This window comes from Eleutherodactylus coqui, chromosome 6 (assembly GCF_035609145.1).
Source record: "Eleutherodactylus coqui strain aEleCoq1 chromosome 6, aEleCoq1.hap1, whole genome shotgun sequence".
Classification (NCBI taxonomy): Eukaryota; Metazoa; Chordata; class Amphibia; order Anura; family Eleutherodactylidae; genus Eleutherodactylus; species Eleutherodactylus coqui.
The window spans coordinates 127,242,703-127,259,842 of record NC_089842.1 but is presented as its reverse complement, the minus strand read 5'-3'; the positions used below and the strand labels follow the sequence as shown (position 1 = coordinate 127,259,842).

The following is a 17,140-nucleotide window of genomic DNA, read 5'->3' as shown; positions in this document are numbered from 1 at the left end:
AAACGCTGTTGAATGCAATTGAAAACGCTTTAAAACGTGAAGATTTAACAGACACCTGTGTAAGAGAAGCCTTAAGGTTTAACCCTTTGCAATCCAATTTTGGATTCAGAGTTTCCTAGAGGGTTTTCTCTTTCTGCCATTATACAATGGCGCCATCTGCTGGCGAGAGCCAGTACTGCGGTAAGGGACATGCTGGAGAGGCCCTCGACAACAGAGTGGCCAGTAATATACAGTAAGGGCTCCTGCACCCTTGTGTTTTTCTTGCGCGTTTTTTTCACGCAAATGTCAATGGGACTTTCTAATGTTAAAAACGCATCGCAAGTTTGTGCTTTGCAATTTTAGTGCGATACATTTTTAACATTAGAAAGTCCCATTGACAATCGAGTGGAAAAAAAACAGCGATATCGCGTGAAAAAAACATGCAAGAAAAACGCAAGTGTGCAGGAGCCCTTAGAATACCCTGCTGGACGTCTTTCGACATTGGAGCTGAACAGCCTTCAATCAGAATGTCTAAAGACGTCAGAAAGTGGATTGGAAAGGGTTAATGAGGCGGCGGGCCTTGTGTTTGACATGTGTACCCTAGACTATAGCCTCCCATACAGGGTTATACAGCACTCATGCACTCCCTTTACTATCTATATTCAGACATGTCTTTGCCCTCCCCAGAATCTGTGCACAGCACTCCCCTAGTTGCACGGGCTTACAGCATGGTTAGGCCCTGTTCCCATTTGTGCTTTTATTTCTACTGTTCGACTCTAAGCTGAATGATAAAAACACCGTGCCCGCCAGATCCGGCACATGCCTGAACCAAATGGTGCATGATGGATCCCACTGACTACCATGGGGTCCACCCAGCTTCACACATGCCGAACACTATAGCTTCAGCGTAGAGGTGAAAGGGGTCTTGGGCTAGGTCACATGACCAAAGACTGCCGTGTAGCCTTGGGATCTCACAGTCTAATAGAGCTCAGTGCGGTCATATTGGGACTTGCGAGTCGTGCAATCACCACGTTGAGCTCTATTAGACTGTGAGATCGTAGGGATACACTGCGGTCTTTGCTGCAGCATAAATCACTGCCTAGCCTTATCATTGCTCCATCATGATAGAGGAAGCCTAGAGGAGCGTTCATATGTATGCTGGAGGCCATGTTCTGAGCCTATGGAGCAGATCTGACATGAAATGCCAAACAAGCATGCAGCATGCTGCGATGAAAAATACTGGAAGCCATACGGATCCCATTATAGTGCATAGGGTCCGGCTGGCGTTTGGGTCCTGCATGTTCTGCATCCTGCACTTCCATAAACCGCAGCTGTACACGGATGTTTATATTCCAACACGTTTAGTAATGACAAGCAGCGATAGTACATCTTCAGTAAAGGCTGGTTTACCACCTGCATCGGAACCCCCGGTCAGCGCAGATCTGGCATGCAGCGCTTTTTCTTCTGTCCAAAAACCGGGCAGAAAGCAGGCTGATGCCATTGTAATCTATGGGGTCCGACCAATGCTGTTCAGTTCCGTCTAGACACAGAACCGTTCGGCTGTGGGGATTCCCCTTTTCTACTCCCTGGACGGAGCAGAAAAGCGGAATCCCTTTCACAGATGTGAAACCACCCATAGGGCTCATTCACATGGGGAGCTACAGCTTAAAAATCACAGGGGTATTATAAGGCTAATTGGCTATAGGACGCCCGTGCGCTGTCAAATACACGGATGGAAAATGCGCCAATGTGAATAGGCTTTTAGCCAAAACGCAGAGTGGGTTGAAAACACAGACTGCGGTCCTGTGAATGAGGTGCAGGGTGCGCTCACCAGGGGTCTGCATGCTGGAAAAACTGCGTCAAAAATGCATCTGAAAAATGTGCATTTTTGCTGCTTTTGTGGATCTTTTCCACAAACGCAGGAAAAACATACCTTTTTTTTCCAATGCTGTATTTCACGTGTTTTTTCTGCCTTGTGAATGCGATCCTCGGGCCTCATTCACATGACTACTCTGCTCAGTAGTTTGTACGTTAAAATCAAGAGTGGAACCTTCTGGAAGACACAGTTTTTGATATGTTTTTTACTGCATCCATATCCCCCCCATGAATGCCAGTTGGCTGCGTTTCCATTTGGCGCTTCAATCACGGTTTTGCTGCTTCTTTTTGATGCGCGTGTCAGTTGCATATAAAGCCGTATGTGACTTAGCATGAAACGCTGCAGTAGTTGTCAGCTGAGCAGCCGCTGTTGGTGAATCGCCTACTTCACATGAAGCAAGCAATCACCTGAAAAACACAATGTGTGCGGTTATCAGGCCGTGTAATTAAAGGGCAATTAACATGGATAACAAAATAATAACAGCATGTCCGTGACACAACCGCCACGTGGAAACCCGGCTGTAGGGCACGTTCACATGCTGACGACTTTCCACAGCAGCAAGCCCACAACAAATTTTGGCGCGGTAACTCTACAGATTTCCCCCTTCGCAGATTTAGGATCTTGTAACACCACAACCAGCAGAGATTTACAAACACAGTGCAGTCACGTGTTTATTTGCATAACAAATTTGTCAAAATGTTGCAACTTTTTGTAAGCCCATACAACTGGCAACTTGGATGAACCCTCCACCACTCCCTACTTCCTAAGTGTCAGTCTTCACTGCGGTTCTGGCATTATATTCGTAAACCAGGAAGCGCAGGATAAGGGCTGCTGAATCTTGTGCCAGCGAGGAAGTAAAACAAAAAATAGAAAATATAAGCAAGGTGATCCACATTAGTAACACCAAACACCTCTGTCATCAGGCACAGCAGAACAGCCAGTGCAAGGACCCAAATGCGGAGAGGGATTTCGCGCGCAGGCAGCTCTGCGGACAGCCCTGTAAGGACCCAGCGGTTGCTGCGCTGTTCCGTTGTCAAGGTGACGAGGCCTGGTCCTCCCCGGCCGGTCTGCTGTCTGTGGTCGGGGAGTCTCGGGGGAAGGTGATGGGGCTCGAGATGGATCCTTTGCTCCAGGCTTGGAGCTATTTCCGCCGCAGGAAGTTCGAGCGGTGCGCCCAGGTGTGCGGCCGGATCCTGGACAAGGAGCCCTACGACCAGGTGATGATGGCGGAGGGAGGAGGCGACAGGGGGAACAGAATTACTGAATGTGGCTGACAGTGACAGCGTGTGTGAGAGCTTCTGTAGCTGGGCTATCTGATGTACCTGGTCTGCTCAACGGTGTATCTAAGCCAGTGTGTGATACCGTCTGCTCAACGGCGTATGTAAGCCTGCGTACCTAAGCGGCGTCCCCAAGCGATGCCGTCCGCTCAGCGGTGTCCCCTAGCCCCCGCGTGCAATAGGGCGGCTTCAGACAACCATATGCGCAACTTTGCCGAGGAACCCGACGTGATATCACGCTTGTCATTGTGCGTTTTACCCGCGGATGGGAGGCGGTTTCATGCAAAAGCACCCCCCATCCCTTCAGTGACCGTGTGATCCTGCGGCGCTGGTGTCACGCACGTCGGCATATCCGCAAGTGAATAGCAGTGATTTCAGTAGGAAACCTCACACGGCGTGCAAGGTGTTTGACCGTCCCATTGCAAACAATAGGCGATGCGTGCTGAGGGACGCGCAAAAATAGGACATGCAGCGATTTCATTACCTCGCAGCATCGCTGTCTGGGAAGCCATCACTCATGGGCATGACTTCATCCAAAAGAATGGAGTTCATGTTCTGCAAGGCTCCTTCAGATGAATGGGACGGAGATTACTGCAACACATCTGCCCTGTGGGGATATACGCTAAACCTCAGTAGCCAACTGAACGCCTCCAAGTATTACCCTGGCACTTATTGTATTGGGCTGGGTGGCATGTAATATACTACAGATGCACCCTGGAGAAACACGCTGCCACCTGCAGCTCCCCTGGCACATTGGGCATGTGTGCGTTGAGGTTTATTCACCCGCTGCAGGCATACTGTTTGTTTGTTTTTCTAAATTGAACCAAAATCCTAGATTGATCACATAGTGGAATAAGCCGTAAGAGAAGGGGTTGTCCTGATCACACCTGGTGCTCCATGTGTAATGAGTGATGTAGGGGCAGGAGGAGATCCCTAATCAGATTATGGACTAATAAGATGATCTGCAGGAGATGGATACAAGTTATACCCTCTAGACAAGGATATAGAGAATGTTGTGTATCCTCTGCACCGCTCCATACAGATTCATACACTTTGTGTATATATGTGTGTATGTATGTGTTTGTGTGTGTCTATATGTAATATGTGTGTGTGTCATATATATATATATATATATATATATATATATATATATATATATATATATATATGAATTATTTCCACCTTCTGTTATCTGTACAATTCCACTGAGAAACAAACTGAAATATTTTAGGGTGGAAAATAATTTAAAAAAACATGGTTGCATAAATATACACACCCTAAAAGAACTTATTCAGACGGGCGTATATCAGTCGGGTTTTCACACCCGGCCAATATAAGCTGCCCCTCTCTGCAAGGGGATGAGACAGGAAGGGAGCAGTGCACTGAGCTTCCGCCCTCTCTCCACCCTCACCACTGTTTGCAATAGGAGGGGGCAGGGGCGGAACTTAGCACCACCCCCTGTCCCACCCCTCCCATTGCAAACAGGGCAGAGGGGGCGGGAGCTCAGTGCACTAGCCCATCTGAACTAATACGTTGTTGATATACCCTTTGACTTTACAAGAGCACTCAATCTTTTAGGGTTGGTGTCTCATCAGCGTGGCACATTTTGACTTTGCAGTCTTTGCCCACCGTTTCTTGGGAATGTTTCGGTCCCTTTCCCCTGACTGATGCCTTACTACACATCATAGGGATCTGATTGTTGAAGGCCTTTATGCCTTTTGCTGGAAAATGCAACTAAGAAAATGTCAGGAAACTCCTCCTAGAAGAGCGGAACTATATGGGGGAAATCCGAATCCCTGTAAATAATGGCAGCGGAGTGCTGACTACTGCGTAACATGAGTTTAAATGTGATTGGCTAATTCTCAACACAACCCCATCCCCAAATATAAGAGGGTGCTCACACTTATGCTACCGCATTAGTTTCTCTTTTTAATGTTTCTACCCTAAATGATTTCAGTTTATCAATGGAGTTGTACCGATCATGGAAGGTGGAAATAAATGTGAAAGGATTCAGCTTTGTCAGGTTTTTTTAACAAGACACAAACATGGCATTTTAACAGGAGTGTGTAGACTTTTTGTATCCACCGTGCGTCTATGTATATTATATTATATTATATATCATCGTGCAGCAACAGCAGCATTTCTGTGTGTTAGGAAGGGTGGGTTGTATAGTTGTTCTGCGCTAGGTTCTCTCTTCCCATATGGTGGTATTGTTAATATTCTGTGGGTGACCTTGGAAAGTGGCGCAGGAAGATTGTTGCCATGCTACACAGAGCGAGACGGAGCGTATGGATGTGCAGGAAGGAGGCCCTGAGCCTCGTCTACTGCCGATCCCCCTGCTCCACCTGCACTCCTCTTCACATATGTCATCTGTACATCTATAAACAGTTCTGTGCTGCATCTATTGCTAACTGCATTAAAGGGATTTTCTGGGACTCAAGGATAGGTCATCAATAGTAATGTCTATAATATCAGATCGGTGGGGGGCTGCTGATCAGGACCCCTGGGGATCAGCTGTTTGCAGAATCTGTGGCTTCTTCCCTGCGTACCAGGCAGTATATTGTACAGTGACTGTGCCTGATATGGCAGCTCATTTACTTGAATAGGACTCTGCCGCTCTTGGGCCACATGACTGATGACCACGACGTCACAGGAATGAGATGAGACCCCAGTACTCATGCCAGCACCGCAGCATCTTTACACAGTTGATCTGTGGACCCTCACCAATCAGATACTGATGACCTATGCTCGGAAAAGGTAATCAAAATTAGAGTCCCAGAAAACCCCTTTACATGATCTACACCTGAGCCGGGACCACATAGATTTATGGGTTGCTACCTCTGTACCAAATGATTTGATTATTATTTGGGAAGCAGGCAGCTGTGTGCCATCATTTATCACCTGTCTTATAACTGGCACCCATGTCTGCTTTTATCCAGAAACATTAGTATTGCAGCTCAGCTCCATTGAAGTGATTGTGGTTTGAGCTGTAATACCACATACAACCTGCAGACAACTATGGTGCTGTTTTTAGAACAGATCTGCCATATGTTTTGAATTGTGAAACCCCTTTATAGTGATATTCCAAACAAGCATCACAATCAATGAAATCTAGTACATGATTCTGTATCATTGCAGCCCCGACACCACTGTCCCTGCGGAAATCATCCAGGCCTTGCAATCATATGGGGGTCTCAGAGGTTTCTGTGGTTGCCTCTTAGGCCCCATTCACATAGCAGGAGTCTGATCAGTATTTGTAAGCCAAAACCAGGAGCGGGTCCAAAAAAAATAGAGGTGCAAATCTGATCAGAATACTGGCATGTGAAGGTGGCCTTATGGGAAGCACTGTGGATGTCAGTTATGGGGGTCCTGGAGGGTACTGCTATATTAGTATGCTTAAAAATACTATAAAAGGCTCCATTGCTGGCTCTTAGGTCGGCATACAAGTTGCGCATTTCTTCCACTGCAGATTCGAATCATGTTGCAGACTTTCAAACCCGCAGCGTGATGTATTTGTTGTCGAAAATTTACAGCAAATTTCGTTAATCTCAGGGTGCATTCACACGAACGTATATCGGCTCGGTTTTCACGCCGAGCCGATATACGTTGTCCTCGTGTGCAGGGGGGGGGGGGGGGAAGGATGGAAGAGCCAGGAGCAGGAACTGAGCTCCCGCCCCCTCTCTGCCTCCTCTCCGCCCCTCTGCACTGTTTGCAATGGGGAGAGGTGGGACGGGGGCGGGGCTAATTCGTGGAACTTAGCCCCGCCCCCACCCCGCCTCTTCCCATTACAAATAGTGCAGAGTTGCGGAGAAGGGGCCGGGAGCTCAGTACCTGCTCCTGGCTGTTCCATCCTCCCCCCCCCCCCCCCTGCACACGAGGACAACGTATATCGGCTCGGCGTGAAAACCGAGCCGATATACGTTCGTGTGAATGCACCCTCAATGTAATGAGTGAAATGTGCACTAAAAACGTGTGTGTTTTATTGCGGATTTGAAAGCATGTTTCTACTGCAGCGGATACCTTCCACGGTGTGTGGATGTAGCCTAAGGCCTCCCTCACACTGGCGTTGCAGTAAGCGCCGTGATTTAAATTGCGGCGCTTTGCCGTGTTCTATTGTTGTTTTCATCCGACGATCATTGATGAGGAGCACTAAACGCCTAAAAATAAAGCAGACTGCGCTCATGGCGCTGAAAAGCACCGCAATCGAGCGGCGGTGTGAGGGGCTCCTCTGAAAACCATGAGGGAGGCCTTATTGGTAAACACAACTAGTACAGTTCTCAGGGACCCCCGCTTCACACTATGATGCGCTCGTATATCAGTCGCTGCTGCTGGTTAAGGGGTCTGATATTAAGGGATCACATTATTATCACTCCTCTTTACTCTAGTGAATAATATAAACAGCAGTGCGCCTGTATTGGGTAGTTGGTTTATGACGGCCTATTAAGGTTTCTGTGGTTGCTTTTTAATGCAATGCTATTTCCTTATGTTTCTTCCTAAGGACAAAAGTTCTGAAGAGGTAATCCAGGTAATGACCATACAGTGCCGTAGCTGTACATTAGATATTAGAGCCTTTCATGCTGTTGTAGTCTTCTGATTAGCTGATTAGTTGGCAGTTTCATTAGTCCTGTTGATTCTATTAGTTCCCAAATTGTAGCAATTTAATAAAACAGAAAACATGTTGAGAGATAATTGTTGTGTCTAAATGTGCCCATCTTTCACAGTTTGGCCGAATGACTGTTTTCAGTTCTTCTTGAAAACCTCAGCAGAGCAGCTGATAAGCAGGACTGCAGGCTGTGTTCTGCCTGCTGAGAGCTGATTACAGCTTATAACAATTTTGCAGCTATTTTCAGTTCTCAGCCCCACCAGCAGAACAGCTGATAAGCAGGACTGCACACTGTGTCTGCTGTCCATGGTGCTGAATTATCCATGGGGAGCCCCAGGCTGAACAATACAGCTAATTACAGAGCTCAGACCTCCTGCTGAGTTCAGTAACAGCTCCTAGAAGCTCATTTGCATGCAAATGAAGCTAATAAAGTACTAACAGCAGTTAGTGCTTATTAGTACTTTATGCAAAACTATCACTGATCTTTCAATCTTTTGAAAGATATCTGTGTGTGTAAATGCACCTTTACACTTCCGAGCTATACTTGTTGTTCTGCTGGTGGAGACACTGTACATGCATCACGTTATTGATCCTGACTGAGGACTAAAGGCCCATTTAGATCCAACAATTCTCCCTCAAAATTCTCTCAAAGCGAGTGAGAATCGTTTGGTCTAAACGCGTGGCCATCGTGCAGTTTTCGTTAACAATTCGCTCATCGTTGTCTTTCAACGACGAGTCTTATCAGGACTGCGCGGTGAGTTCTCAGCGGGATACCGCTGATACTATTGTTTGCAGGTCTAAATAGCCCAATGTAAATCAAACGGCTTTTAGTACTGCGTATTATGTACACAAAAATATGTAATACGTAGGCATGAATATGCTCATGTGAGGGAACCCTTAGGCTATGTTCACATGTGTGCCTTCGGAAGGAGATGAACAAGGGAAGAGCTAGAAATGCCATGGAGCAGTTTATTCTCACTGTATGTTAAAGGTAAGTAGATTTAGCTGCTTGTGCCATACCTTTCCATTGGGTGGTAGGGATATGTTGTATATAGGGTATCATTCAAGTTGCACTTGGATTTTGTCTGGAATCCCAATAAATGAATCCCTATCTAATATTCCCAAGCCGTCCGTTGGGCCGACCGTGGAGCAGTTATAGATGTCCGCGGGGCCGACCGTGGAGCAGTTATAGATGTCCGCGGGGCCGACCGTGGAGCAGTTATAGATGTCCGCGGGGCCGACCGTGGAGCAGTATTATACTCTGAGCTCTTCTTGATTAATTGCAGTAACTTTATTTAAATAACAATATAAACCTTTGTAAAAAAAACCCAGCGCTGCGGTTTAGTCATTCACTTCATGCCAGTTTGTTAAACATTAATTTATTTCCTCGCTGGAGAGAGAACAGGGAAAGTCTGGGAGTTGTATTCCTCAGGATATTCATTATTTCCTTAGCATATTTTAATTAGTGTCCTGCATCGTTACCAGCCTGCATCTCCAGACCCTGCTGGGCATTTCTGACATTACATTTCCACTGCAGGCTGGACCAGATATTGTTGGAAGAACCTACTGACAGCAGTGTAAATTGGTTTTACTTCTGCTATTATGTACGCTTGCTGCGGTTTGTGCCGCTTCATGTCTTCATTTGTGAGCCATAAAAACAATGACCAATATGGCAACTGCCTGCGAGATTCTGTGCAGTCGGACCCCCACGGACAGACATCTGCTCTGACATTGAACATTTAGTGTTTTCCACCTCAGTGCTGCAGGTCGCCGGGGTCAGACGCTCCTGATTATCAGCATGTGTAAGGCTGGGTTCCCACGGGTCGTATTCTCGCCGGAAATGTTGCGGTTTTGCCGCAGCGAAAAACTGCGAAATTTCCACTACGAAAGTGCAGCTTCAAATCCCGCAGGCATTTAGCCGCAGGTTTCGGAGTGGCTTCGCCACATGCTTTTCTGTTGCGGCCGGCTCTCCCATAGAGGAGAGCGCGGCCACAGCAGAAAAAAAAAATGGACATGCTGCGTCCCGGGAATCCGCGCCGCAGTCCCGACTTTTGCCACGACGAATTAGCCGCCCCATGTGGGCGAGATTTTGAAAAATCTCGTCCATATGGCTGGCTAATCTCAGGATTTCCTGGCTAAGCAGACGGATTTGCTGCACGGAATTTCCGCGGCAAATCCGCCCCGTGTGAACCCAGCCTAACAGTCACCATTTCTTTAGGGTGCAGTACACCAAATGCAGAACAAGCTGACCATCTGCAGTGGCCAACGGCTGGAAGGTTGTGCCAGTAAGGCCGGGCTCACACAAACACATTTGTATTCCGTATTACACGCACATATTACACGGTAAATGGCGTCAATTAAAGCACATTGATTTTCATTCTTTCACTCACATTTGCGTATATTATGCGTGTAAATAAGAACGCTGCATGTTCTGTTTTACCACGTATTACACGCGTACAGCCCTATTGTTTTCTATGGGTGCGTTCTGAACGCAGTGCGTACGCAGTTGCATTGTGTATGTACAGCGTATTTTTGCATGTTGCTAAGAGACCTGACCAGAACATTAAAAAAAAAAAGACAGTGCAAGACAGCGTGCGTAAAATACGTTGTACATGTACCGGCATACGCAAGCAGAAACTCAACAATACACGGGGATATGCAATTCCCTACGTAAGTGAAGCACTACAATTTTCATGCAGTGTTTTACGATACGGTCATGTGAGCCCGGCCTAAAAGGGCAGGACTGTTGGCAAAATCATGCGTTCAGTAGCCACGGCAGGTGGGGTTTTGGCCACAGGCAGTTACTGCAGCATGGGATTCCTGCAGAGGTATTGTTCCATCTCCCCTATTTGCATATTACCCAGAGGAGAATGAATGGCCCTATAAGTCTCCTCACTCACCCTCTAGGTGTTCTCCCTAAGGGGAAAACATAGTGTTCCTGACTTTGTATAACAGCTTCCTCAAGCTAAAGACAGAAGTGTTTCCACTCCTGCTTATGGGAAATCTTGGACCTAAAGTCTTATGATAAATGTTTTAAGGGACCATTTGTTCCATGCTTTCACAGATCCTGGACTATGTCTCTGATCACAGCACGTGAACTTCTTCCTGGTACCTCCTGAGATTGCAAGTGACCCATTTTGCTCCATTGTGTCAAAATTTGTCAACTCGTAGAGTCGACAAATTCAATGAGCTATCTTTTGATGAAAAACTTCGGAAGCTCCCATAGACTCCTTTTGGGAGCTGAAAATAAAGGGCATGAGTTTAACTGCATCTGGCGCTCAGAAAAGAAGACAGCTGGCTCTATTTAAGCCATATAGAAGTCATTAGAAGATGGAATTCTGCTCTGCAGCTTATTTTTCACGCGATGCGCCCATGAGAGTGGATCAGAAAATGCTAATTAATTTCGGGACTCGATCACGGCTATCCATCTCCATTGTGATTTTCAGCCGTGTGCAGCCAGCGTGAGAGTGCACACGCTCGTGTGAATGAGGCCTAAAGCATCGCTATCTGTAATGTGGGTGCCTGGCCAGATTTCATGCTGCCCAGTGGTTGGGGCATTATAAATCTCCTGATAGGTTCTTTCCAAGCAGTTAATTTCAAGACTGAAAATGGCGCATAGTTACAGAGGACGACTTGCACCTTGACAAACCTGAGCGATAGGGAAGGGACAGAATAAGTATAGGCATTAAAAGGTTATCTTACACCATGGCGACTGTCTACCAGTCCTTCCCGGCCCTTGTATGTACATGATGTGCAGATGACTTTCTGGGCCCAATCACCGCATCATAAAATGTAGCAGAATTTTAGGAAATGGGTTCAGCTTCTAATAAAAATGTACTGTTCAAATTGAGCTTTTTATACATTCTTATAAGCATATAAGATAAATGTAGAATTGTTATTGGCTAATCAGTCTACGGCAAGGTGCCTTCCTTAAAATGTCATTACCTTACCAATATCCAATAATATTTCATTAGTACAAGTGTTATATACACAATCATAAATTATCATGGCTCATTATTGGTCATTATAGGCTTTAATGGGATTGTCCTTTGAAAATAACTAAATGTTAACTAGAAGTGTCTGGTGGGGAGGGGGGTCCTATTGTTGGAACCCCCATCATTCATTCAGGACCACTGTTTAGTGATTGGTGGGGGTCCCATCTCCACCATTCAGACACTTGTCATTATTCTGTGGATAGGTTTATTTCTGATACACCTTTAAAATGGTGTATCAATATCGACTTATTTGGGGAAGGATGAAGCAGTGACTTTATGGACTTCCCTCGGTGCTTGTCACTTCAGTGAAGACCGTGTTTGTGATGCATTCTGCTTACTTCTAATGCTACTTTGTATTCCTGCAGGCAGCATGGAGCTTGAAGACCCGAGCCCTGACAGAGATGGTTTATGTGGATGAGATTGATTTGGATCAGGAGGGGATTGCTGAGATGACATTGGATGACAATTCTATTGCACAGGTGGCACGTAAGTCACTTTCCCGGCTCCTGTGCCAATGATATAGCCACCATGACTTGTAAATATACCATCTATTAAAGCCAGCCATAAACAAGATGATATTAGATTGTCATTACTGTTCTAGCTAGTGGTTATCAACCCCGTGTATGTTTCAATAAAAATCGAACATGGCTGATCTAATTACCCCTAAGACCTGGAAGGCCCTTTAAAGGGATTTCCTGCAGTAGACTTTTATTTAGGAGTGCAATAAAAGTCTCATTTGTGTGATTTAACCCCCACTAATACCAAGGACAGAGGGGAAATCTGTTCGCCAGTCAGACCCCCACCAGTCAGACATTAATGATTTATCACAAGAAACCTTTTTATGCTGCTTTCCTACTAAGGTAAATTCAGACACATCATCTAGTTGTAGTACTTGGCATTAACGGAAGTTCTACCTAAAATACTAATCCCTTTAGCTTTTCAGATTAGAGCTGGCCAGCTAGTGATCAGTGGAGCAGATGTTACACTCCACTAGCCTGATTAAATTGTATACAGTGTGCACTCAGGTCTATTATATATCTATAATTTAATGTTATTTCTCAATGAGCACATTTGACTTCATCGACTCACATAAGATGTGTAAATTATTCACAGGTCCTGGGACTTCCCTCAGACAAGCAACAGCAAAGAAGTTTGAGGGTCCAAGTCCAGCAGTACGGTAAATGACTTCATAGTTGGTTTTTGTGCTGGAAGACTTCCAGATGTATAAGCCTGACCTGTGTTTCTTTGTAGACCCGTCACTCAGTCCGGACGGCCACTCACTGGCTTCGTACGGCCCAGTACACAGTCAGGCCGGCCAGGTACCATGGAACAAGCCATCCGCACCCCAAGAACAGCGCACACAGCCCGGCCAATCACTAGCGCCTCGGGACGATACATACGACTTGGAACAGTAATTGGGAGCGAGTTAATGTGTTACGTCAAGTGTATAATAGCAGCTTATGTGGAAACCGTATATGTCATCGACTGCATAGTTCAATGTCTTTCCCCAACCTGTTGAGTGAGAATACTATAGAAATAAGAGTATAAAATGATGAAAACGCCAGTCATCTATTAAGTTCTATTCTGTTATTCAGTTTTCCCTCAAACTGATATATTTTTTTTCCCTAGGCATCAATGTTGACCAATCCAGATGGACCTTTCATTAACTTGTCCAGGTTAAATCTTTCAAAATACGCACAGAGCCCCAATTTGGCTAAGGTCAGTGTCTGCTTCACTAGAATGAAAGTCAATAACCGTTTTTGAGATGCAGAAGTGAATATAAAGGAAACGCACATTTAGGAATAGAATACTACTGTAAAGTGGGGGCTAGGATTGTCAGCTTACCAAGCTAATAGACAAGAGTAGCTCCACCCATTTGACAGTCTGCCCATACCCTTCTTGCCACAATTAAAATGTGTTCTTGATTTTTAAAAAAAATAAACGTTTATTGTGTTTTTACAACTTTATATCAGGTTTGCTTTTCTTTTTTTTCAGACTTTGTGTGAATACATCTTCCACCATGAAAACGATGTCAAAAACGTAAGAATTTTCTCTTTAACCCCTTAATGACATGGCCTATTTTGGCGTTGAGGACCAAACGATTTTTGGTATTTTTTCATCTCCATTTTTCAACAGCCATAACTTTTTTATTTCTCCGTCGACGCATCTGTATAAGGGCTTGTTTTTTGCGTAGAGAACTGTGGTTTTTATTGGTACCATTTTTGGGTACATAGACTATATTATGATCGTAGGGAGAGAAAACGCATCAATTCTGCCATAGATTTTTTTTTTTTTTTTTTTTTTATAGCCTTAATTATGCAGCATAAATGATACACTAGATTTTTTGGGGTACCATTTTGGGGTACATACGTTTTTTTTTAAATCACTTTTATTGCATTTTCTGGGAGGCAAGATGCTAAAAATTAGCATTTTGCCGCAGTTGTTTAGCGTTTTTTTTTACGCTTTTTTTTTACGCTCCCTCTGTGAACCCTTTCCCTGCCGCGATCTACTTAGATCATAGCAGGGAAGGGGTTAACGGTGACTGAGCGCATCTCCGATGCCCCCCTCTGTCGCAGCGGGAGGCCCGCTACCAGTGCTAGCCGGCTCCCGCTGCGGGATAGCCCGAGATCTGCTATGATCTGGCACTATCCCTATGACGCAAGGGTACGTCATTTTGCGGGAAGTACCCCACTCCCATGACGTACCCTTACGTCATGGGGAGGGAAGGGGTTAATGCTCGGTTTGTAACATTGATGGTGAGCTCATTCTGTGCATCATAAACGATGGATGATGAGCTGATCGTTCAGTGTAAATAGCAGCCATTCAGGACTGAACGGCCGCTATGTTAAGTCAATAGAGTGGGGCAGGGGAGAGCGAGGAGAGAAATCTCCTGCAGCCTCCCCGCTGTGAGCCAGCGATACTAGCAGGTGCACGGTAGCTAGTATGTGCAGGGACGAGTGTTGCCTGACACTCGCCCCTTCTGAATGGGACTTATCGCAGTTCTTGGTGGAGAATGTTGAGCCTAAATTACGAGCATTGATTACTTCTAAAATTTCTCTTTATGCTTACCCTAATTGTTCCAGGCCTTGGAGCTGGCTGCTTTAGCCACTGAAAATGCTCAGTTTAAGGACTGGTGGTGGAAGGTTCAGCTAGGGAAATGCTACTACAGGTATGACCTGACTGCATATCCTACTGCATGGACACCTATTGTACTGTATCTTTTTTTTCCTCTATTCCCCATGGTTTCTGCTGTATGATTCTTTTGGTGTATCATGGTCTCATAACAATTCTCATTGTATTTGTATAACTATCTGCTTTACCTGCAGTACTCCTGTAGACCACATGGTGTGCTGTTTATGTGTAATATGCCAACGAGAAACAGGAGACCCACACAATTTACTCAGATGTTAGTACAACTTCTAAAAGCACAACCTAGAGGCAGAAATTCATTGCGGTAGTTTTTTCATCTCAAAATGCGGTCGCAGAACGCTGCATAATGATCAATTTATTTTGTTACAAAAGAAATTCACAGCTTTGGAAACTTGCAGCATGTCATACTATTCTATGATGTTGTGTATATACTGTGCTTTATATTTTATTATGAGGGAGAGTTAATATTCAAAGTACCCCAACTTTTGTAAAATTATTTATTGTTACCATCTTAGGGCAAGTTACAATAGCATATGAAAATATGGTGACAGGAGATGCTGATTTTTTTTTTTCTTTCTTCCATTTCCAAGCCAGAAATGTAGACAAATATATAGATGACAGCATGTATCAAAATACTTACGACCATCTGTCCATGAGTGACTGTGGTGATGACACAGTCATGTGACCAGTCACCGGGCCTCTGAGCTCTGTCCCTGATCATATGACGGTAACAGCATCACAGGTCCTTCGTCCCTGTGCACTGAATAAAGGATTTCATGTGATCAGTCACCAGGGCTCTACGCATATTAGCCTTTTACTCTCCAGCTCAGTACTAAGGAGCAATTCCAGCAACCTGATTGGTTCTGATTCACAGTTCCAGCAACCTGATTGGTTGTTTGGGTTCGCTGATTCAACCTGATTGGTTGTTAGTACTGAGCTGGAGAGTAAAAGGCTAATATGTGGGCTTCCACACGGCTGTTGTCTGGCTCTGCTGGTTTAGCACCAGTGATGATGTCACAGTCATGTGATCAGGCTCAGAGTCCCAGGGACTCATAATGTGACTGTGACTTCATCACAGGTCCTGTAAGCACCCAGCTGCCGTCCAGCTCTGCTGGTTTAGGACCTGTGATGACGTCACCGTCATGTGATCAGAGGCGGAGCTCAGAGCCTCGGTAACTTCACAGGTTCTATGAGCACACGGGTGCTTTCCTGCTCAGCTGGTTTAGGACCTGTGACTTAAGGCCCATTTACACCAGCTGATGATCGCTCAAACTACAGTATAAGTGACAGCTTTGAACGATCATTTTGCATAAACTGTTAAGTAGCTACTCAGCTACTTAAATACCAATTAGGTGTGCAAATGAAGCCTTCACGGAATGCAGTTAATAGCCCAAGGGCTATTATTTGCGCTCAGATCCTTTGTTCTCCACGGAAAAACAATGCTATCAGCACTCCCCCCCCCCCCCCCCCCTCCCCCTGTGGAGAACTGCTGATAAGACTGAAAGACTATTTTTAGGTTGGACTGAATTTAACAATCAGCTAGCAGTGCCCGAAAAGCGCACGTTTAGACCTGCCGATGATCGCTAAATCGTTCGCCCATTTTAGCGGTTTTTGTTGTTTTTTTGCGATCATTGGCTGGTGTAAAGGGGCCTTAACTCCAATACTTTTCACTATATTATATTAGTAAGTGTCGCATTGCACTACCAGGAACACTGGTACTATAATTTCCTACTAATTACTAGTATATTTTATAGGCTTCATTGATAAATGGGACCAATATGGTACCAATGTGAGCAACAATAGGATGTGATTCATATTTAAAATACAGATTGGAATTAAATAGCTGTGAATAGCTGTATTTGTAACTTTCATATGTAGAGCTAACAGAAACATGAAATGAGCTTTTGTGTGAATGAACAATTGACATGACCTCTGCTACTGGCGTATGCTGGGGGTCACAATAGCGACCCAGCACCTTAGCCAGGGGGCTGTGCCCCAGATACGGACAGCTTTCATTGACTTCAACAGAAGATGCTGGAGCCGTCTGTAGGAAAATGGAGCATGCTGTGATTTCTTCCCATCACATCTGCATGCTTTTAGCTGCCCTACAGATGCTAATGCATCTCTATGGGCACCAAGACGCACGGATCTCCCGTGCGGGGGCCACGCGTGGATTTTATAAATAAAATCTGCACGTGGACATTGGGCCTAAGGGGTTAAAAAAACAAATTTTCATGTGTTCCAGGAAATGAGTCAAGTT

The 17,140-nt window shown here is 45.2% G+C and overlaps 1 protein-coding gene across 2 annotated transcripts in view; it reads left to right on the top strand.

Moving 5' to 3' along the window:
• Nucleotides 1-2,867: 2,867 nt before the first annotated feature.
• Nucleotides 2,868-17,140, top strand: part of TTC8 (tetratricopeptide repeat domain 8) — a 29,173-nt gene continuing 14,900 nt past the window's right edge. The window contains exons 1-7 of one of the 2 annotated variants that reach the window (XM_066607579.1): nucleotides 2,868-3,072; nucleotides 12,096-12,216; nucleotides 12,844-12,907; nucleotides 12,982-13,141; nucleotides 13,360-13,449; nucleotides 13,726-13,770; nucleotides 14,814-14,899. In XM_066607579.1, coding sequence (XP_066463676.1) covers nucleotides 2,959-3,072; nucleotides 12,096-12,216; nucleotides 12,844-12,907; nucleotides 12,982-13,141; nucleotides 13,360-13,449; nucleotides 13,726-13,770; nucleotides 14,814-14,899 — 680 coding nt within the window. In that variant the 5' untranslated portion in view covers nucleotides 2,868-2,958. The remainder of the gene's footprint in view (nucleotides 3,073-12,095; nucleotides 12,217-12,843; nucleotides 12,908-12,981; nucleotides 13,142-13,359; nucleotides 13,450-13,725; nucleotides 13,771-14,813; nucleotides 14,900-17,140) is intronic. The other variant, XM_066607580.1, reaches the window with a different exon arrangement.